This window comes from Rhododendron vialii, chromosome 8a (genome assembly GCF_030253575.1).
Source record: "Rhododendron vialii isolate Sample 1 chromosome 8a, ASM3025357v1".
Taxonomy (NCBI): domain Eukaryota; kingdom Viridiplantae; phylum Streptophyta; class Magnoliopsida; order Ericales; family Ericaceae; genus Rhododendron; species Rhododendron vialii.
The window spans coordinates 34,598,343-34,621,079 of record NC_080564.1 but is presented as its reverse complement, the minus strand read 5'-3'; the positions used below and the strand labels follow the sequence as shown (position 1 = coordinate 34,621,079).

The 22,737-nt window shown below is 39.3% G+C and overlaps 1 protein-coding gene across 1 annotated transcript; it reads right to left on the bottom strand.

The window, feature by feature from the left end:
• Window positions 1–7,840: 7,840 nt before the first annotated feature.
• On the bottom strand, window positions 7,841–14,285 carry LOC131335786 (protein Brevis radix-like 2). The gene is made up of 5 exons (XM_058371290.1): window positions 13,377–14,285; window positions 12,563–12,945; window positions 10,717–10,852; window positions 9,209–9,603; window positions 7,841–8,369 (listed from the first exon to the last, which is right to left on the bottom strand). The coding sequence occupies exons 1-5, from the start codon at window positions 13,500–13,502 to the stop codon at window positions 8,291–8,293; spliced, it is 1,119 nt and encodes a 372-aa protein (XP_058227273.1). The 5' UTR covers window positions 13,503–14,285; the 3' UTR covers window positions 7,841–8,290.
• Window positions 14,286–22,737: the final 8,452 nt, after the last annotated feature.

The window sequence follows — 22,737 nt, the reverse complement described above, 5'->3', positions numbered from 1 at the left end:
TATTCAGAAGTTAGTTGTCCAATTAAGCTGACCTTACTGAGAGGTTGCTGCTGATAAACGTCCATTTGGGCTCCAAGTGTTGCCGCAGCCAACTCAACTCCAACATTCCCGCTCATGGCAGGCCCCAAATGGTGGTGATTGGTGATTCCGGTGGGCTGTGGAGGATGATGGTATAAGCCTGGGAACAGCATAAGGGAAGATTGTGCTGCAGCAGGATTGAAGAAAGCATGACCGATGTGAGGCGACAAATGCGCCGCATGAGGTCTTTGTCCTGTCATGTTGTAAGAAGCAAACTGCATACCAGAGGCAGAAAGCCCCCTTGGAATCCAAATTTCTGAAGTCTCAGCCCGTCATTTGAAATGCCACGTTATGCTAAATGGAAATGATACGTGGGTCAATAAAGAGAAAAATGATGCCATTGTGAGCATAATACACTTGACATAACTGCGCATACACTTTGACGTGCCAAAAGTATGTTCTCAATGACACAAACAGAGAACATTGGTCCAATTTTAATCAGCTGAGTGTCCCTCATGCCAAACTGGATGCCAAGGTAATGGTTGGTTAAATAATCCACAGAAAATTTGCTCAATTTTGTGAAAAATCATGTTTGATTTCTTGAGTTCTTTGATATTTAGCCCCACGTGTGCGTCTGCTCTCGAGACATGATTAACTAAATAATAACCTTTTACAAGGCAAATATGAGAGAACTAAATTCTAAACTGGTTAGCATAACTAAAGTCGGGCAAAAACTGATTTACACGAATTCAGTTTAATCAGTAAAAAACAAATGGAGGATGAGGAAGACACCAAAACAAACCAAGCATAGAGACTTGAGACCCAATAATTAGGGCAATTTGCTGGTCTCTAGACTCTCTACAAGCCATTAGTAGCTTACAAAACCCAAAACTTAGTGAAAAGTCATGACAGGAAATATGTGCCTGTGGAGGATTTGGAACATAAAAGTTGCCATCTTTATACTTGTGCAGAGATGAATCTTCAAACCCCACTGCATTGCCAACGACACATGGAGCATATCTAGTTGGACTAGTGAAGTTTCCGAACCCTGTAGTCCTGCCCACAGGGATAGTCTTAAACTGCAGGATTCCGTACTTAAGCTAATTGCACTAAGATGAGCTACCTCCAGGCATCAGCAAGTAACCGCATCCACTTGAGGGGTGAGGATAGGAAGCATTATTAGAATACACAGGCATGGGCATTGGTGGAACATAGACAGGAGAAAGGAACTGGTGGTATGGCACAAGATTGGCAAAATGCGAAATGTGAACTGGCGGATACATTTGTGCAACAGGTGCCAATTGCCGTTGAACCATGGGTGGAGTGGACATGGTCATGCTGTTGGGCGTGTGCGAGCTCAAGGCCTGTGACCAAAATGTGCCGTAAAATCGCTGATGATGCGAAAAAATAGAATACTAATTGGTTTTAGCAACTTGGTACAAGAATGTGATGAGCTGCTCATATCAATGTGTCCAATATTCTAGGATTGAAGAATTTATGCTTCCAAGAGGTTTATGGCATTCAACTTTACGTCCTGAGGAGATGGTAGACTGTGCCTCCTAACGTTCTCATACATTGCTTGTTTGAAATATGGGATATTTGTAACCAGTCTGAGGATCATATGCCTGCTTCCGAACATCAGAAATCAAGACGTCAAATCAGAAGTAAAGAAGATATATGCACAGACGCAACTTAAACTCCTTTGGGAGAATCAAGAGCTTAATAACATCAAAGCACACACCGAAGTTATAAACAGTTGGTCCACACTCTTCAATCAAGCAACAAAAGCTCTGTGGCCAAATTTGGTAAATGTAGACAGCTGACTCACCGATAAACTTGGTGATTCAGAAGCATATTGCTGCTGTTGCAATGTAATCTGAAGGAGTGTACAATGCAGTGTTGACACAAACTAACCCAACGTGACATAACTGTCCGAATTCTAAAAACTTGAAGATTGTTGCAGCGTTGCTTATCAATTTAGAAATAAAGGGCAATTGTTAAATTAATAACCAAACTAAACCGAGCCTTAAGTCCCAATCAATTGGGGTCGGCTACATGAATCCGTGTTTTCCATTGAGCTCTGTCGAGGGCATCGTGTTCCATAACATCCAGTAATCCTAGATCCTTGCGCACTTGTACCTTTAGGAGGATAGGTTTGATGATGATGTATTGTAGGGAAATAGCATGCCTTGAGAACTTCAGTTCATAGTGACTTTGAATTTTGCACCATCTGCCAGAAGTGTTTAGCTAACAAGGCCAAGTTGAAGTCTCTAAGGTCTCGAAAAACCACTCCACCAAGATACTATTGGAGACTTTGTATTCAGACTATTTAACGAGGAAATATGCCAGAGGGGCTCCTCATCTTCCATTATACAACCTCAAAATTCAGGCCATACAATTTGAAGCTCGCTTCTACACTAGTGAGAGCACAATGCCTAATTTTACTTTCGATGGAATTAGCTGCATACATCATTTTTCAATCAATAATTGCCCCATCCTTCTTTTCCAAATCCTTTGTGCTTTGAATGGGTAGTGATTATTGATTAACCTAAATTTCTTCTTTTCTTAAATTACTCTAGTTGGACTGTTGGACACCTTAGAATTGACCAACAGTCAAACACCATTATCTTACTATGGAAAAGAAGCATAAAAACATCAGAAATCATTGAAGGTTGCCCGGTTTTGAATTTTTTCAGATTTGGCCCAGATGAATAGATTGTCCAGTAGAAGTGTTTCTCCACAAAAAGTGTTGAAACCAAATTGGCTTGGAATGCGAGGGCGTGCCAGGACAAGTCTGTCCGAATTGCTTTTAAGGCCTTCGTGCCTCAAAATCTGACTTCTATCGAGTGATTGCGCTCGGCCTAAAGGGTAAGGCCTCGTGATGGTTCGTTGGTTGCCTTGTCGGGCTAAGGACTTAAAGTATTTCCCCCTCGTTGTTAGAACAATGGAAAGAAAGACAATGCAGTAAAAGGATCAAACGAACTCCATTAATCGATTCAATGAAGCTTGGGTACAAGAAATGTGATAAAACTTAAACTACTTTGAAGTGAATATATGAAATGCTTGAAAGAAATGGGAATAAAGGTGCATAAGCTGTGAGCTTTTGAGGTCGTGGACCTTTTGCAAGGCCTCAAAAACTGAGAATTATAGGGACTACAGGCCTTGAGCTGCTTCAAAATGCTCCAATGCATGGCTGCCAAGTGGCCTTCTAGCAAAGGCTTGGGTTTGAGCAGCTTCAAAATGCTCCAATGAGGCGGTTGCCTCCTGAACAAAACGTGCCTTACACTCCAAGAATATGGCAAAGGCCTGAAGAGTCCTCCTTCTCTGTGCAAATCTTCTGAAAAACAAAAAGAATTTCAGGCCCTGCAGTACCCAGACCATGTTGAGCTGCTTGGACACTCAAACTAATGCTTGTGTGGCTATCTTCCGGGCCCACCATAGCTGCAGGGCAAAAAATACCCCAGGCCCCCCTTCATTTCATTGGGCCTTCAATTCCTCGTGGGTCCCGAAAACCCTTTGAACCTAATTCTTTACGGAAGAAGGATCGAGAAAAAGATTAAGCAGGCCTGGGAGAGCTGCTTGTGAGCAGCTTGCTTAGGCCTGCAGGAGTCACTCACTAGAATCTCCAAGGGCTGCATGCATGCCACTTGTTGCTGGTCTCTGCATCATCCTGAAGAATGGGGTCCCACCACTACAGACCTTGAGCTGCTTGTGAGCAGCTTACCCAGTCTTGTTCCAGCAAGAATATTCTAGGCCTTTGAGCTGCTTGTGAGCAGCTTCGAGGCCTTTGAGCTCCTTGTGAGCAGCTTTCGAGGCCTTTGAGCTGCTTGTGAGCAGCTTCGAGGCCTTTGAGCTCCTTGTGAGCAGCTTTCGAGGCCTTTGAGCTGCTTTTGAGCTTTTGACGATGTTTTCTTAAAGTAAAGGGCCTATTTCCTGGTCAAGCCTGAACTTTGATTGGTAAGTCATGGGCTCTTTGCCCCATTGTAAGCCTTCTGAGCCCAAGTCTGGTGAGAAAACCAAGGCCTCTACCAATTTGGGCTTATTCCGTGGGCTTTGCTACTCTTAGGCACTTGGATCAGGCCTGAATGAATCAAATGGATTAATCTAATCCTTGGGCCTTTTAACTGATTTGGGCCATGATGGAAGGCCCAACATTTCTTAAGAACCGGCCCTAATTCGTGGGCAACTGGTCATAAGGTCTTTCAAGGCTAGGGCCTCGACCCTCGAGGCTACCTTTTAACCCGTAAATCCATTTCCTGATTTTTGGCCAAAAATGGGTGTAAACAAGAAGCAATAGAACACTAGAGACAAGTGACAGAAGTGTATAGCCAGATTTCTCAAACACCAGCCATAGTTACTAACAGAATCCCCACTACAAGAAATTTTGCTCCTCCACAGCATGACATCTGCAACTGTTAGACAAAAGGAAATATTAAGGCTCTGTTTGGATAGACATGGATTTCAAAATGAAGAAATTTTATGTTCAATTTCAACAAGCATATGAAACTAGAGTAGACCAAAGTTAGAACATTTAATTCCTGTATTGTTACAATCGTCAAGATCAAGGATCTAATGCACGGTTTTGGGTAGAACTCAACCCCAAAAGCTAGCTTTTGAAGTGAGTGTGTCCTCACGCTTATATTCTTCACATTACTTTAGTACCTAGATAATGTGGGATTTCGCTTTACACCCTCCCTCACGCCCAATGTGCTCAATCGGCAATATCTGCCGTGTGCAGGCTAGGGACATGCACCCTACCCATCCTTGGCATACTTTGCTCTGATACACGGTCTAGGTAGCTCTTGAAGTGAGGGTGCCCTCACGCTTATATTCCTCATATTACTTTGGTACCCAGATGACGTGGGACTTTGATTCACTCCTATTAACTAGTTATTTCAATCATGATTAGCCTCCTAAACTCATATAGCAATCCATATCTGAGCTATCCATTAACTGTATAATAATGGCAAATCCATTCGTTTGAAATCCACATTTATCCAAACAAAGTCTAAAAGGTAAATGAAGTTCCACCGTTTATAGCACCATGCAAACCAACCGACCAAGCTCGAGTTTTGGGCTCGTTTAGTAAACGAGCCGTGCTCGACCCTCAAAAGCTTGGCTCGCAAAAGCTTGGGTCATTCATATAGGCTCAACTCGTTTAAAGAGGCTTGTTTAAAATGTGGAAGCGCAATGTTGCTTTTGGGCGCATAATTTTGCTCCTGCCTGCGATATTTGAAAACCGTGAAGCGGACACATGCTTTTTTTAAACTGTGGACGCGAAATTTTGCTTCTGGCCGCATTATTTGAAAAGCGTGAAACAGAAACACGCTTTTTTTTAAAACTGCGGACGCGCAATTTTGTTCTTGCCCGCATTATTTGAAAACCGTGAAACCGACACACGCTTTTTTATAAGCTGTGGACGCCAAATATTGCTCTCTGTGAACTCACATTTCTGAAGCACGAGTTCGGCGGACATCGGGTTGCTACCCAAGATAAGAGCTCCTCCATCTCTCAGCACCACAGACGGCGGCGTTCGACCTTTACTTCCTCCACCAACCGACTACGGCGGCATCAACACCCTGTTCGTCTCCGGCCTCCCCGAGGACGTCAAGGCCCGCGAGATTCACAACTTCTTCCGCCGCCGTCCCGGCTTCGACTCTTGCCAGCTCAAGTACACAGGCCGCGGAAATCAGGTCATCCTCTCTCTCTCTCTCTCTCTCTCTCTCTCTCTCTCTCTCTCTCCATTCTTTTTCTGGGAAATTGCTGGGCTTTTGAAGCCTGATTAGACAGGGACAGGGTATTAAGGTAGTTGACGATGTAAACAATACTAAATACTTGCTTTACGCAGCTAGCCGAGGTAACTTGTACTCCATTCTTCGTTCTATATATAGTGAAAGTTTAGTGTGAGTGTATATATGTTCTTAACTACAACAGTTGGGGAACCCCGTAGAAATCTATGTTGTCTTACAGTCTTGTTCTGTTCTTGATTGTTTTCCGTGCGTTGTGTCTTTGTTTGTTCATCCAATTTCTCAACAAAAATATCATTTTGAGTGAAAAAACCATATAGTATATCTTCCGGGGATGCCAGAACAATTCTTCTTACATTCTTATGTATTGTGCATTGAAGAACCTTTGGCTTCGTTCACTTGTCAAAAAGTTAATGCATGAAAACTATTCCGGAGAAAATTATAGTCAAGCAAAAGAAAATGGAAATTATTTCTCTTTCATGCGCTCATTTGATTAGAAATTTTCTTGTTTGGTTGGTTCCTTGCCCACCTTTGTTATTGGGAGGTGGGTGGCATATGGTTGTCCAATCCAAAGGTGCCATTGATGGGATATTTACTTTTGTTTGCGATGCCGTCATGCTCATCGTCCTTTCAATGATCTTTGTTTGTGTTTGAAGAAACCAGTGGGGGCTTGTGATGACAGTCTCAAGTCTCAAATAATATATTTAGCTTCCAGTGTTTTGCACGTTGGAGGATACTGTGTTGGAAAAAAAGAAACAGAAGAAACCAATTTGAATTTGGAGAAGAAACCAATTGTCACGACAGACGTGATGGGGGGTTATTTTTCAAAATGTCATTTCTTTCCACCTGGTTTCTTTCTTTTTTGCATTGATTGGTGTGCTCTCTTGAGAGTTGCTTGCTTTAAATTCTCTTAAGAGTCTTGGTGGATTTAAGCGGTGATCGTTTTGGGTGTTCTTTGATTTTGAATCTATGATTCGTGTTTTGATTCGGTTTGCAAGAGAGCGTTTTGCAGAATGTTAAGAGTGCAGCAGAATTGTGATGATAGTCTTGTGTGGAGTTTGGGGAAGAATGGAGAGTTTTCTATGTAGTCGACTTGCAAGAAGTTGATGAGTTGAGTGGGTTGCGCACAAAAAAAATTCAGAATTTTGTCCCTCCCAGTATTCTACCTTTTCTTGGTTTGGTGATGCATTTACCTGATAATCTTTTCTGCACTCGTGACGTGTTGATCATCTTTTTTTGCAGTGTGCTCATGCTTGGAAAGTTTGGTGTAGAGCCTTGACAGCCACATGATGTTTGTCAACCAAGGTATAGAGATCTGAATTTGGGAAGCTGTATTTTTCACTACCTCATGGCCAATTTGGCTTGGAAATTTTGCTGTGTTTGAGGGTGTTTATATATTTGGTGGGTAAGGTGATTGAACTAAACATTAGAGTAGCTTTTGGGTTGAGGCTAAGCACAAGAATTTGGTACTCTAGACAAGATGAGTCTGCTCATCTTACTTAAGCTTTCTCTGCTATGGAGCGCCTGTTTTGAATCTGGGTATGGCTGTGAAAATGCAACTTATTTATGTAAAACTAAGTCAATTGATGAAGTCTTTCGGCTAAAAAGTACTGTATTTGATTTTGCCTTCCCTTCTGCCTTTCATATGGTTTACTTGACATTTGTTTCAATGTAAGCAAATTAGAAATTTGGCAATAACCAAAAAAACACATGCAATAACCTTCAAACGAGCACAAAATGAGCACGCCAATGAGCACAAAACAATGTACGTGGCACGTTTGCCTGATGCGTAAATCGTCTTCATTTACTTGCAATGCTTGATTTCTTAGAATTTGCGGAAAACTTGAAAGAAACTTTCCAGTAACCTCTTCTAGTTTTTACTTTTCGCAGAGAAAAAGGAAATTCCCGGTTCAACAGCACACGAGAAATGACCAATGGGTCTGCAAAAATGTCAATCATTCAAATAATTATCATCACAACTATCAGAGAAAATTTGCACCACAATTACCGCTACTGTTATTTTTAGCTGTTGTGGTTAAAGGTAATAAAACCCTCGCTCCCATATCCACTACACGTCATGAAGAACTTGATATTAAAAGTCCAACAACCCATCCAGAACTATACAAATAAGTCTGTCAAACAACCAAGCTACAACTCAAGAAATACCCCCACAGTGGGAGAGAGTCCAGCATTCTTTTCTTTCTAACCAAATGGGAAAAGGGTTGCCGGATGTAGGAACACAAAATCTCAGCTGTAAATCTAAGTTACAAATTTGACAAGGCTTTCAAGTCATTAAATTGCTTACAAAAATGAACGCAGAGCAAGCAATGGCTTTCTCTTATCTTTAAAGAGAAGCGAAATCTATTTCAGATGCTGAGGCTAACCAATAGCAGCATATTACTATGAAATGAAGTTTTACCCTGGTACCATTTGGTGTCTGCAACTTCATGGTGAAAAACCCACTAAATTAAGAAAAGGAAACACGGTCTGCTTGATCACCGCTGAATCGCAATTAAATTATGTAATCACAAGTATTGTTCTTGTATCCTGGCTCGGTTCTCTTCCCACCATATTCTCGCGTGCATTTCTCCAAACATTTCTCGGCTGCAATAAACATAACAAAATAATATCAACGGCCCAGAAAATATAACCAGAACTGTATTGGTATATTACATGGGCATACAAATTTGGTCTGTTTTGACTGTATTTGATATATAAAATGGAAATGGAGCTCTGTGCAACTATATTTTAACTGGAGCACAAAATTTTGTGGAACCACATGCCCAGGCCAAAGTAGGGGGAAGATAAACCAGAGGGCTTGAATCAATCGGGGAAATAATAGGTGGGGACCAGCTTCAAACCCAAGGCACACAAATGTGCACGAGTAATTGCAAGGAATGGAGCTTACACAAATCCACGGAATGCAGCTTTTTGTAGGATTGATTTCTTATTATATCCAGTAATCCAGATTACTTAAAGATCAAAATGCCAACTCATTAGAAAGACAATATTTCAAATAAAGGTAAGTTTCACCTACATTGTGCATCGCACCATCGCTCAATCCTTAGAATCTTGAAAGGACCACATTCTAGACTCTAGTAAACTAACAACAAAAATACTTGTTTGAAATGCACTGAAAACCAAGACAAATATGTATGTGTATATATATCCACTCTGTATAGATTAAGGATTGAAATTTCAGTATAATGAGGTTTAAAAGTGCCCCCAATTCAACCTTGATCTTGCTGCCAAGAGTGGCAGCAGTACCAGAGTAGGTTAATCACAATGAACCTACTTTATGTCAATACTCATATCTTTACTTAATAAACAGCAAAAATCTACCCACAAAGGCTATCAGCCAGGGGATGTAAAAGCAGCTATATTATATTTGCCGCTGACTAATTCCAATTCAACTTCAGAACAAGCGCATAGAATTTACTTACCTGAACCGAACTCGTCGAAGCTCCCTAGTGCCACCAGGCAATGATCTGATAGTGATGTAGACTCCTGGCTCATCCTGTTCAACCCATTCAGTCTCCAAATCACTAGCATTACTGACAGACAGCTCCCCAGAGTGATCTGCCTCTCTTGACGAGCTACTCCTTCCAGAAGCATCCACTGATGATGTCTCTGTTTTTGCACCACTGATACTAGACAGTTTCGGGGTTGAAGCAAGCCCACTGGTATCATAGTAACGATGGGATTGGATCGGGTGGTGGTCAAGTGAATCAGATGAAGAGTAGTTCATCCCTGTCGGACGGTGGAAGTTGCGGGGTAGGCGCTCAGTGCTGAGAGGTGGTGTCACAGGGATGTCTTCAGCAGATTCAACCTTTGAGCTCTGAAAAAGGCATAAAGTGCTTGTTAACACCAAATAGTGATCTAAAACATTGAAATCATCTTGACTGAAATGACCCCTCCCGTGAATAGGGGACTAAGTAGTTCTTGAATCCCTCCACGAATGAAGTGAGCAATACATATTTTATAGACATAAAACATGAGGACATAATCAGGCCCGACATCAGAAAATGGTGTCAGCAGGTTCAGTGGGGTTGCATGTTGAGTGGCTGGTGCTGGCCCTACATGTGGACTTCATATGGATCCAATAGTTCCCTATGGTGATCCCAACCCTTTTACAAAGACCAAATCCAATAATAAGCGGCCCTTCTTTTTGAAATGAAAAGACCACAAGCACAGTCTCCTCACGAGTGCGGGAGTACATCTATGTTTTATCTCAACCAGTAGATCAAGCTAAGCTAATCCAACGGCCAAAAACATGTCAGAAACTCTCATATGTCATTGTCTCCGTCAAGAGCCAAATCAAACCCTCACTCTAGCAGATAACAAAAGAATGAACAGGTAGCTCCACATCGGAACTTTCATGCATCTTGCAACTCTCTTCTCAGGGCTCAACGGAGGAAATCAAAGGTTTCAATTGATATAATTACTGATCTCCAAAGACAAGATTTTCATCTATGTAACAAAAGAAGATTAAGGTTGAGTAGGTTCATCTGAACCCACTCCAATAAATGTGGTGTCGCCACTGGACATAGATACACAAAGAAAACAACTATGATCCTCCACAATGGACATGCAGGGATAATGCATTCAGTTATATTCCCATCACAACTGATTTTGAGAGCATTCAGAATGCATCAAATAATGGTTATCAATGATCTCATTTCCATGGGATTTTATAATCAGAACAAGCCATAAAAGGACACCATTCACCAAAATACAAATGTGCAACAAGGCAACAACATTCCACGCGTATGAATCAACTGATCTAACAATTATTAGTAAGCCATTAAAATAGCACTAGGAACAGGGCTACAGGCACTGCTGTAATCAGGGTCCATAAATAAAACCACTAGAGAGATCACTATTGAAAAACTATGACACCATCTCTGGAGAGCCATGTGCAATATTACTAGCTAAGTGAATGAAAGCTTACCTCATCCTCGGATCTTGCTGGTGTTGGTCCTGGTACTGCTTGTTGATTGAATCTCTGAACATTGTATAATTCCATAACCTTGTCGTAGTTCTCAGCCCACCATCTTTGAGCTTGCCATTTATTGAACATCTCGCGACTGCCCAAATCAACACAACAATCATCAGCGCTCCTAACCCAAACCATATCCAGAGGAATGAGGTGGGAAAAAATATAAGGTAGCTCTTGGGTTAGTAGAGTGTTCAAATCATTAAATGAATTACAACACCTAGCTGTGCATCAATCTAGTTCACAACCAATCAAGGACCAAAGGCACTTACTTGATAGTAACACACGAAAAACGGGGAAACAACATCAAAATGATACCAGGGATATATTTTAGATCCGAAGGCAAATGCCTTGTCAGCTAGTACTTTCCGAGTTATTCTAGCACAATAGATGAGTTTAACTAGTGTTCTTTGCACTTCTGTAATTTATGAACCGACATACTGGTAAGTGTCAAAATAAATTGTTGAATGATGAAGACCTAAAAATCTGCAATGCCGCATATCTACGACTTGGTATCAAACCATAAGGTAGCAAACTCACTAGCCAATGAAAATACAAACTCTGGTTCACAAAGAAAATGTCAAATGGGGGACTCACGTTTTGGTTTTTATCATGAAGAAGGTTATTAAAAGCTTAATTAAGAAAAAGAAAAAGGCAGTGCATGGGGTAGGGTACCAACACCACACGCACCGGAAAAGTTAACAATTTTCAGCTTTTAGCAGCATGCTTAATATATGATCATCAGTACCCTATGCTTTTACGGTATTTGTGAAGATAAAGGTTTCACTGTAAGCAGTGCTAAAGCTCCCAATTAATCCACAGAAACCACCACAATTGGCAAAAAGTTGGGATGCCGTGGGCTCACTAAATGATGTCACCACAGTGCACCATGCCACCACATTCTCCCATGACCTAATGACCCACATTACGTTTCAAGGAGTTATTTAAAGAGATTTTCCCATCGCATGGCTGATTCTCATCAAACCAGATGATCTGTAGTATCATTCGTTTACCTAAGACGACCCATTGATAGTCTCCAATCTTTGTTCATTCTTTGCAAAATCCAATGAAAACCATACAGCCGGATTAGTTCAGTACCCAAGCTTACCGTTATTCTGCACTTTTAAGTGAAATATTCTGGGAGACCCATCTCGGGGCCACCTCCTTAATTTCAGTTTAAAGCCAAAAAGTGACTTCACATGCAAATTCAGTATAGCTACATGCCTACATCACAGACAAATATAAATAAAAACCAAAATGCAAAAGGCCATGGGCCAACCACAATCATATCGACTTTATCGAAAACATTTGATCACCACCAAACAAATCAGTACTTTCAAATTGAGATAGCAAAGTTCTGTTCTAAATACTAAAGCCCTTTAATGTCAATCAAATTCCACAACACAGTCCGCTTTAGCAAGATTGTGATGAGGAATTCCCAAATTGCACGGTGATTCTCATCAAACCAGCTGATCTTAAGTACGATTAGTCAACAAAAGAAGACTGGTCCAAAAATGGCCTGATTTGGTTTAAAAGGTTACCAAACCTGACAATTATTCAGCATTTTAAAACAAATTTCTCTCGAAGACCCACTTTGGGGCCACCTCCTTAACTTCGATTTAAAGCAAACCAGTGACTGCACATGCAAATTGAGTGTAGCTGCAAATTAGAACCCATAATGCAAAAGGCCATGGGCCAACACTTCCCATCTACTTTATTGAATACAGATGATCACTCGCAAACAAACCATAACTTTAAAAAATACCAAGATCAAGAACAGGGGAAAAACATGGAGTATTACCTGAACCGAATCCGCTTCAAATCGTTCCCTCCTTGAGGCAGCGAAACAAAAGTGATAAGAACACCAGGCTCCACCTGGGCAACCCATTCCTTGGGCTCATCTTCCTCCATAAACACTACTGATTCGGTCCGGCCGCTCACCGACGCCGGCGTGTTTTCCCCGCTAGATAGCCCCTTCAACCTTGCCTCCATTTCCTTCCCCCACAGCCTCGGCGTCGAAATCGAGCTACCCCCTGTCCGTCGGTACGAGCAATTAAACCTCTCTGATACCGAAGCCACATCGGAATCGGCGTAGTTCCTGTTCCGGTTGTGATTCGAAGAACCAGAACACGGCGGCTTGCAGTTCTTGTATGCTCCCGAAGCTTTTAACGCAATGTCTTTGATCTGAAAATTGAAACCAATTGTCTCAATCTGACTACAAGTTCCATATCTATCTTTGATCTGAATTTTTAACGGAACAATCAAGAAAATAAAACAAGACCACGAGATACATAGATTTTTACGTGGTTCTCCAATTGTGTTACAGTAGTTGAGTACAATCACAACTCACACCAATTTTCACCCTGTATCAAATGAAGTTAGTACAAATCGAATCAGACTTCACACGCCCAACAATTTCGCTACTTATTTCTTCACATTTTCTTTTACCTCGTCTAAATCCAAACACATCCTCGAGTACAAATGGAAGTACCTGAGAAATAGCCATTACTAGACGAAGAAATCGTCATTTCACCATTTCCTACAATCATTTCAGCTAAACAAACACTCCCTAGAAATTCGAATAGAGCAAAAATTTGAGATTCACGTGGGTATACCTGAGAGGTAAGAGCTTTGATGGCTTGCTTGGTGCTAGGTGTATTGGCGGTGTCGTCGTCGTCGTCGTCTTGTTGCGTGAGAGATCCACCGCCCAGCTGCTTCGAACACGGCATACAAGTCAGCATCTTCGATTAATCTAGTCCACACTACAAGATTTTCGCCACAAAGCTGCTAACAGTAACTTATTACGGGTTAGATCTCCCGTTACAAACAAATGTTTCTTAAAACAGAGACTTCAGCCACAGAAATTACACCAAAGATCTAGGTCATCAGAAGCAGCTTGAAACGGAACGAGTACATGGAGATTCTAAGTACAAATCCAATCTTGAAAAGGTATAACCAATCTGTTTGGATTCGAAGAAAATTGGAAGGAAAACGATGATACGGTGACGAACAATGAATACTACGGTCAGGAATTCAGTCTCTCACAGTGGCAGAAGTGCAGGTGAGACAGAGAAAGGTGAGAATTGGAGTAATTAATGAGGTGATAGAGAGGGAATGCAATACAGACAAGCATGAGTGAGACTACAAAACAGACGGAGAGAGAGAAATTGGGATACAGAGTGACAAGGTTGGATCGAAATGTGAAACAGCAAAAGCCAGAGCGGAAGAGTAAGAAACAAGCACACAAGTTCCTCTTCTATGTCTACAAAACACACACACTCTCTCTCTCTCTCTCTCTGGAATTAAAATATGGTCTCCCTCTCTCTCTCTCTCTGTATAGCCGACTCACAGAGGGTGATGCAGTGAGAGGAGATTGGTGGGAATATCAAGGATGCAAGTTGGGGAGGTGGCTGCGTGGAGAGTAAATTGTAATTTTGGCAGTATTTAATAAGGGGGGATGGGGAGAGGCGGAATGTGCGCGGCGGTGGGTTTGTCTTGTTTATTAGCGAGAGAAGATCCACCTTAAATATTGGAGCAATGTTACGGTAGTTATGTCTGAATACCATATTTCAAGCACGTAATATTTCTTCGTTCCGATTTATTTGTCTACTTTTTGACTTTTAAGTGTTTCAAAATGTTTATCAATTTGACTTCTAATTGAATTAATTTTTCTTTTTTGCCCTTTCTTTAGTGGAATAAATTAATTTTTTTTTAAAAAAAATTAAAAGTAAATGTGAAAAGTTGTATCGTTTTAAATGTAATCATTGTGTTCCTTAAAAAAGTTGAATTTTTTAGGTTAGACAAACAAATTAAAACGGAGAGAGTATGTTATTGTATTACATGGATCGAATATGCTCCGCTACATAATAATAGGATACATCCTACTAATGCATTGACAACAATCACATGATATCCAAAATGATACATGATCATCAAAGCACTAGTGTATACCGACAAGGAGAAGCTTAAAAAAACTCAACCCCTGGGCCTAAATTTTTGGGATCTAAGTAGTTGCTTTCTCTTATGTTTTTATTAATTTAGGTTCAAATTTTAAGATTAATTATGTCTCAATGAGAAAAATCAAAAACTATAAATATATATATATATATATATATATATAGAGAGAGAGAGAGAGAGAGAGAGAGAGAGAGAGAGAGGGGTTGAAAAAAAATTTCACCATAGAAGAAAAAAGTCTTTAGTGTGGTCTCATATAAATTTTTTTAACTTTAATTTAAATTTTTATACTTTTTCATTTCTCTCGTTGAGATGAACAATGTAGTTTAAAATTTACGACGAAAAACTAAAAAATATAATTGACTGACTTTAGCACACACAAAAAATGGTTCAAGCTCAACCTAATTCGTACTATTAAGTATGAGGGTTTCTATTTATTTTTCCCAAGTGTGAAGTTGGGTTTTGATTTTTTTTTAATTTGACAAAAATTGGCGAAGTTTGATTTGTGTTATTGTATACATTTACATAGATGTCCTCATATATATATGCCCACACATGATACAACTAGGAGTGAGATTAGAAGTTCACGGCAACGCTTACCGGAAGGTCTCGTACTCCTGTCACACTCTCTCACCGCTTCACCAACTCACCTCACGTTGCGTTTGTCACGCTCATCAGTCGATCTGCCTCAATTTTGAAGGGTTTCTCTTTTCCCCTCCCCATCATGTCCTACTCTACGTCGTCTCCCTTGGAAAAAAAAATCACACATCCTCATCAGGTACGGGTAAGATATGATCTAAATTATAAAAATAAAAATAAAAAAACCCCATCAAATTTCGGTTTTGAGTACAATAGAAATTGTGTATTTCGGATTTCAATTTTGGTTTCGTTTATCCAAACCGAACTGGCCCGTTACCATCCCGAGATTGATTCCAAAGCAAAATCAAACCAAAAGCAAAGCAAGCCAAAAAGCATGAGAAGCTAGAAAAGAAGCTTCGGTTGTGACCCCACTGGCTTTGGCGTCTTCCTTCATTTTCCCGCATGACGGGGCTTGGAATCCTTTGTTTTATGGGAGTGTTATTTTTTGTCTGGAAAAGATGACCGAAAATGAGTTAACATATGTAACTTGTTTGTTTCTTCGTTGACCCGAAATTAGCGACCTTCAGATAAATATTAACCGCGAGCCATTTTTATGAGCTTTGACAAGTCAAACACACTACACTTATTGAACAAATAGTATATTGTTCAAGTTTTGGTTCAAAATTTTACGACTTTTAGAAATGTGTTCGAGTTTTGTCTATTTGTTTCACAATCAATGAATTTTACATGAACTCTCGATAAGTTGAGCACGAAAAAAGAAGCAACTTAATTTAATTTGAAGATGAAGCCATTTCCTTTTGTTTATACGGAAAAACAAAATTTTATTTTTTGATCGTCTTTATTAGATATGGAGTACTTTACACTTTGCTTCCTAGATCAGTTCCATCTTGGCTTTAGCCTTCGACTTTTCAACTTTTCCAAATGTGGGTCCCTAAAGTGCTGGATTCTCGCCCTTTGTAGTCCAATTGGAATTCAAATCTCAAAATCAGTACAGCATGGAGCATGTACCTAAAATTGACACAAACCCATATTGCCCGCCCAACATTTCTATTTTCTGCCCCAGTTTGTGAGGATTTGGTCTCTTTTTGTGGTTTCGGCCAGTCAATAGGCAACAAACTGTACGTGGAGATGATCTCAATATTGAGCTAATGGGACAAAAAGATGCACTGCTTAAACAACTACTTTGGCCCCGTTTTTATGGCATCAAGTACAGTGCAGATATATATATATATATATATATATATATATACAAAAAAAAATACGGAAAATAGTACTACATTTTTGGATCACGGATTAGGTAAAATCATTGAGCGGTACTATCATTGAAACTAAAATCGGGGACAGCAACGTGCTGCTATGCCCGATTTCTGAGCCCACTCCGGTCTCGCTCCGATGATCAGAATTGTTCACTTTGTAGAGCTCGTCGAGTAGAACAACTATGCAAAAAATCAGCTTAATTGGATATCATTAAGTGCCTGATCGGAGACCATATAACTCTCGGTCTATGGGTTACAGTGGACTTGATCCAGTGTTTCGGATCCATTCTTTTCAAGATAAAAAGGTTCCGATCAGGCACTTAATGATATCCAATTAAGCTGATTTTTTGCATAATTGTTCTACTCGACGAGCTTTACAAAGTGAATGATTCTGATCATCGAAGCGAGACCGGAGTGGGCCCAGAAATCGGGCACAGCAGCCCCCCCCGCTTCCTTAGTTGTAAGTCAATCCCATAGTGGGTTCACTACACTGACCTCGGGCTATTGCGTGTTTGTTCAATCATTAATTTTAAAAGTCTTATAATTAGTTAAGATGCGCATGAGTTATTTCAGATATCTCGTATGGAAAAAAAATAGACAAGTTCATATACCGTTGTTTTCTTTTTTTTAAGATAAGTTCATACGTACACTTGTTCGATGATATTTGATACGTGCTGTGTAAGGATGGCTAGTGCATGTCATGTACGTTTTTAAATCACTTAACAAATGGCGCACAAGCCGTTACGAATTGTTCTCAACATTCCAATTCGAAGATAAGCCTTGAACCCTAGCACCACCGAACACAAAACAAAAAACTTGATTTTTTTTTTTTTTTAAGAGAGACCGTATCAAAGTGACATGCACATGCATGGTATATCCAAATGCATTTTTTAGATAACAAATATAATAAATGAAATGAAAACCCAAACTATATGGATCTCTGTATCAAAGTGGGGGATAATTAATTTTTGTAGAGGCAAAAATATGAAGTGTGTGTGTATGTGTGTATATATATATATATATGGATCACATCCATCAAATTCACGTGATGATCACGTGACCATATTGATTACTACAAGTCCTATAGTGGAGTACAATGGCAAGACATGATAGCTTTTCTCTCACACGGTGCCATCCGCATGCATGTATCTAACCATAAATGGAGAAAGGAAAGCCTTAATTAATCCACGTGGAAGAGCCGGCCTTCTGCAAAGACTGAGAGCCGTTATTACTCTGTCTATATAGGCGTCGGAATGAACGGTGAGCGCGGAGGCTCACACACATTGTGGTGGTGTAGTTATATCAAGTTCGATCAAGACCATTTGAGCTAGGTGTCCGAATCAGCTTAGAGTATTCGTATCAGTATTTTTAAATTTTGGATCAAATTAGAGAGTAAAAAAATCACTTTATTACTTAGATATTTACTTTTAAAATATCTACTGCACCAACCAGACTCTTTACATTTTAAACTATCCCATTAAAATATTATTTCTCTCATTCTGAAAAAGAAAAGAAAAAGATAAACGGTAAAAATAAACTATCCCACCCAGTGCACCCACCCACCCTCACTCATACTGTCTCTCTCTCTAACTTTACTCTTCTTCTCAACCCCATCCCCAAATTCCCAAAATACCAGCGAACAAAACCCCGAACGGCCAAATCATACCGACGCCGACTTCACCCTCTCTCTCTCACACCTGCATAATCACCCCTTCGATCAACCCCCCTCTCGCCTCTGCCTCTTCTCTCTCTCTCTCAACGCCGGCCTCTCTCCGGCGACCTTCTTCACGGGCTGAGCTCAAAGCTCCCTTCCGAGCTCTAGTGGCTATGGGAGCAGGTGAGGTACAGATTAAATGGTAAAATAATGGGTAATTTGATGAACAGTGCCTCGTGAGAAAAAACGAGGCACTGTAGCAAAGTTAGAATCTTTGTAAAGTAGTGAGGAAGGCCACGTGGCTGATGCTCCTGATTTTTCAAGTTTTGCTCGCCATAGCGAAAAAAAGAGAAGTAGCTAGACAGATGCGGATACTCTTACACGCATCTCAATTAATTTTGAAAGCTCGATGCCAACTAACTTGCGAGAAGTACTGTTACATGTTTTGTTTTTTATCGGCAACCAAACTGCATATTTGGTTATTGTTTTTAACTTTTTATCTTACGGTGATTTGTAGTATAAAAAATTAAAAATTGATGCAAGCTAGACGGGTTGCCAGAGAGTTTTTATAAGTATATTAGAAGGGCGAAGGATTTCAACAATCAAACTTGATTCGAGAGGGTAACTCAACTGGTAAAAAAGACAGAGGTAAGTGTATTACAAATTTACAAGAGAAGTGCTAGGGACAAAGAAAATAGGCAAAGTGTACATGAACGGTTCAGATTCAGTGTGCAGTGCATCTGAGCCGTTCATGTATACTTTAAGAGTCAATTTTTTGTCCATTTTCTTTGTACTTAGCATTTCTCAATTTACAAGCACGAGTCTCTAATTACTTGACTCCGCCATAAAAGCAAATATAAGTCTATGATTCATCCTCTCCACAAGTGAAATTTTGTACGAAATAGTCAAGGACTACGACTCTGATTTACTGTGCGGTCATGTGGCTTAAAGTTGCAATCGATGGACGCAGTTGGAAATCAACACCAAAAAAACTCATAAATGGTCCAATGATAAACCAATCTCCTTTCTTCCGACGAGTTTGGAGTAAACACATGCTAATTGTGAGATTGTGTTTCTTATTCCTATTTCAAATCTGTCCTACAAACATTTTATTTTCAAAAATGTTAGGATACATGATACTCGAAACATGAAAATGTCCATGAAAGATTCATGCACATTTTCATGTTTCGGGTGTCATGTATCATGCTACTCCTTTTTTATTTTCATTGCTAGTTAAGAGAAAAATGATTTTCCATAGCTGTAAGGACAAACATGGAATTTCACAACCACCAATTGTTTGGAACTACTTCAGACCAAAGAAACTTCTTTCCTGCTTAGTGAATTTAAATAACCTTTTCCTTTCCATTATTGCAATGATAGAGGAGGAGAGCTGCTATTCCCCCCTCCCCTGACACACACCCCTCCCGGCCCCACCACCCCTTTTCCGGAATTACCCCGCCCCTTTCTCTCTCTCTCTTTCTTCCTTTTCTTCTTTCTTTCATTACAGTTTCTTTCTTTCTTTCTTTCTTTTCCTTTGCTTTCCAGTTTAATTTTTTTTTTTTCATTTTATTTCTTTTTCTTTCTTTCTAGTTTGAATTTTTTTTTCTCTTTAATAATAGGTTCTAATTCTAGGCTTTGTAAAGTAATTAAGAAAAAAAAAAGTGTTTCAATTGATCATGTTTATACGATTGTTTTTTTTTTTTGTCCTTTATAGATTAAAAAATATAGTTACGAAAATAAGTATTTCAATTTTCAATCCGTTTGAATAAGTGCAAAGATGCTATTTTTTCTGATCATTTCATCCTAAATGGTCGTAATAAATTTTTGGTTCCAAAGCCTTTTAATGGACATTTTAAGAGAGTCTTAGAACTAAAAAATAAGTCTTAGGGTGTTTTGTTGAAAGGCCTTAAAAAGATATGAGTAATTAAATAAAGAAATAAATTAAAATAATATGATCAGAATAAAAAAATCTTCACACCCGTTCAAACGCATTAAAAATTGAAGCACTTAATTTTTTAACCATATTTTTTAATATATATAAACGGTCTAAAAAAATTAAGTGCTTAAATTTTCGCTCCGTTTGAATAAGTGCAAAGATCTTGTCAATATAATCAGAATAACAAGATCTTTTCACCGATTCAAATGGAGGGAAAATTTGAGCACTTAATTTTTTTTAGACCGTTTATATATTAAAAAATATGGTTAAAAAATTAGGTACTTCAATTTTTAATGCGTTTGAACAGGTGTGAAGATCTTTTTATTTTGATCATATTATTCTAAAGAGACATAATCAAATTTTGTCTCTAAAGCTCTCATAATTACGTTTCTGCTCTATAGGATTGCAAATTGATGGTGCGAATTTTTTTTTAACCCAAACGTCGCCGTTTGGGGTAGCAGAGCCCAGACCAATTAAAATGGCGGAGAGAGGTAATTAAAAGGGCTGAGGGAGGGTAAAAGAGGAAAAAGGATGTGGGACCGGGAGGGGTGTGGTGTCAGGGGGGGTGGGAAAAGCAATTTACATAGAGGAGGGGCGTAGGGTTTCCTTATCCCGAGGTTCTGGGTCGACAGCTTGATCTCCTATAGTTTAATAGTACATAATTAGCGATTTTAATACCTTCAACTTAACCCGGTTGATGGAGTATTAATTAACATCCTAATTAAACACAGGCCAGCTAACAAAGTGGAAGCCTATGAGAGTAGTTTAAGTTTAATTAAAAGTTGCACGACGTCTGTGCTTTTCTTTATGGTAACACTACTCCAACTTACTTTGTTTTTTTAATCTCTGAAAGTAAAAAAGGCATCTTGATCAGTTTAAAAATAGGGTTAGATGTATCTTTCTAACTGGCAGACTATGTATGCATATGATTGTTGTATACTATATGTGAATATATATAACGTGAGGAACATTCTAATAAGTATTTTTATTTTTTTACCGATCAAGGAGTTCGGGTCAACTTACATGCATCTCAGTTAATCTTCTTTCCGGTCTGGTTAAAGGCAAGCTATCGATGCTAGAACCGAGAAATTTACAAGAAATTACTTTATTACGGTCGAACTCTCCAAGAAACGAATTATGGTCAGTTATGTGGGGAGCAAATCTACCAACCAACCGAACTAACACCGGCTACTATTCTAAAATGTAGGTTGATTAGATGTGCAAGTAGTTGCATTTTGTGTTTCAAAATATGAAGGCTCTGGAGAGTTATGCTTAATTTGCTTGCCCAAAGTGTGAGACCACAAGCAATGGTTTTCTCCTTAGTTTTTTGCGTTGATTTTTTTGGAGTTTTGTTTTATTTAATTTTGTTTTGTTTAGTTTAGTTTTGCGCTAAATTTTTTTATTGTTTATTGATTCTATTACTTTTACATTTTTTTCTGAAAATTACTATATCCAAGAAAAAACTCAAAAAAACTTCTTGGGTAAAAGTAATTTTTTTTTACTTTCTCGACTTCTCTAGTCGAGACAAATCAATAATTCAAAAAAATTTAGCACAAAACTAACAAATACGAAAAAAAATTTAAAAAGACAATAAGAAAAAATTGAACAAAGACAAAACAAGAAAAAAGCCTTAAAAAAAAACGTTGCCTATAAATGCATAATGACCACAAGCAAATAAAAGGTGCAGGGTTGATTGTGCTCCTTAAAGTGAAGGCTTTGCAGAGTATAATTAATATGCTTTGCTTCCTGAGATGCAACCCTCTGTCTACCGCATGTGTCTTCTATGGAATGGTAGGTTTGGGAGAATGGGAGGACTAGATATTATTGAGATATACAGTAATACAGTATTACTCATCTTTTTAATCCCAGGGGTTGGCAAACTGCACAGAGTGGCCGGGCGTGAGAAAGCAATTGTGTTTGACTTTAAGGTTGCATGTTCAAATTTCACGAAAGCCAATCGTCTCAAATCTTAGGGCCTGTTGGGGTTATGTCCGGTCATAACCTTCCTGAGGATTCCGAAATTAGTCGAAGTGCATGTAAATTGACCCAGATATCCGGTTAGAAAATTAAAAAAACTACTCATCTTTTTTCATGCAAATGCTAAATCACATGAGTGAACACAAAGCTTTTGGGCCGACAGCAATTGGGATCATGCGAAACCACTTTAGATTTTCTCGCTCAAAAAACTAGTTTGTCTCAAGTGTCCGGCTTTGTCGAAACAATGTTTATGTACTTCAGATTAGTCGAAATAGTGAAATATAGTATTACTTTCGGTTGAAATTTAGTCCACCGGTAATATTCGTTTAGATCAAGCGAACAAAACGAGATTCTACTCTGTTCGTCAGGAGAGCTCAAAGACAATAGATTAGCACTATTCCTCTTGCAAGGAGGGCACTTGGTTTGCATTTCTAAACCTGAATGTGAGCATAAATATCTAATATCTTTGGCTTGTTAAGACTCGTGAATAAATTCGAGTTCAAGACAAACCTCGGCAAGTTCGACCCGAGTTCATTTTAAAACTTAATGAACGAACCTAAATATTCTAAAGCTCGACTCGTTTACGGTCCTTTATCGTT

Coding starts and splice junctions, on each gene's coding strand:
- LOC131335786 (XM_058371290.1), bottom strand. CDS start 13,502: ATGCTGACTTGTATGCCGTGTTCGAAGCAGCTGGGCGGTGGATCTCTC. Junction 10,853..12,562: donor TTGAAGCGGATTCGGTTCAG/GTAATACTCCAT, acceptor TGATTTGGGCAG/TCGCGAGATGTTCAATAAAT. Junction 8,370..9,208: donor CTTCGACGAGTTCGGTTCAG/GTAAGTAAATTC, acceptor TGTTTATTGCAG/CCGAGAAATGTTTGGAGAAA.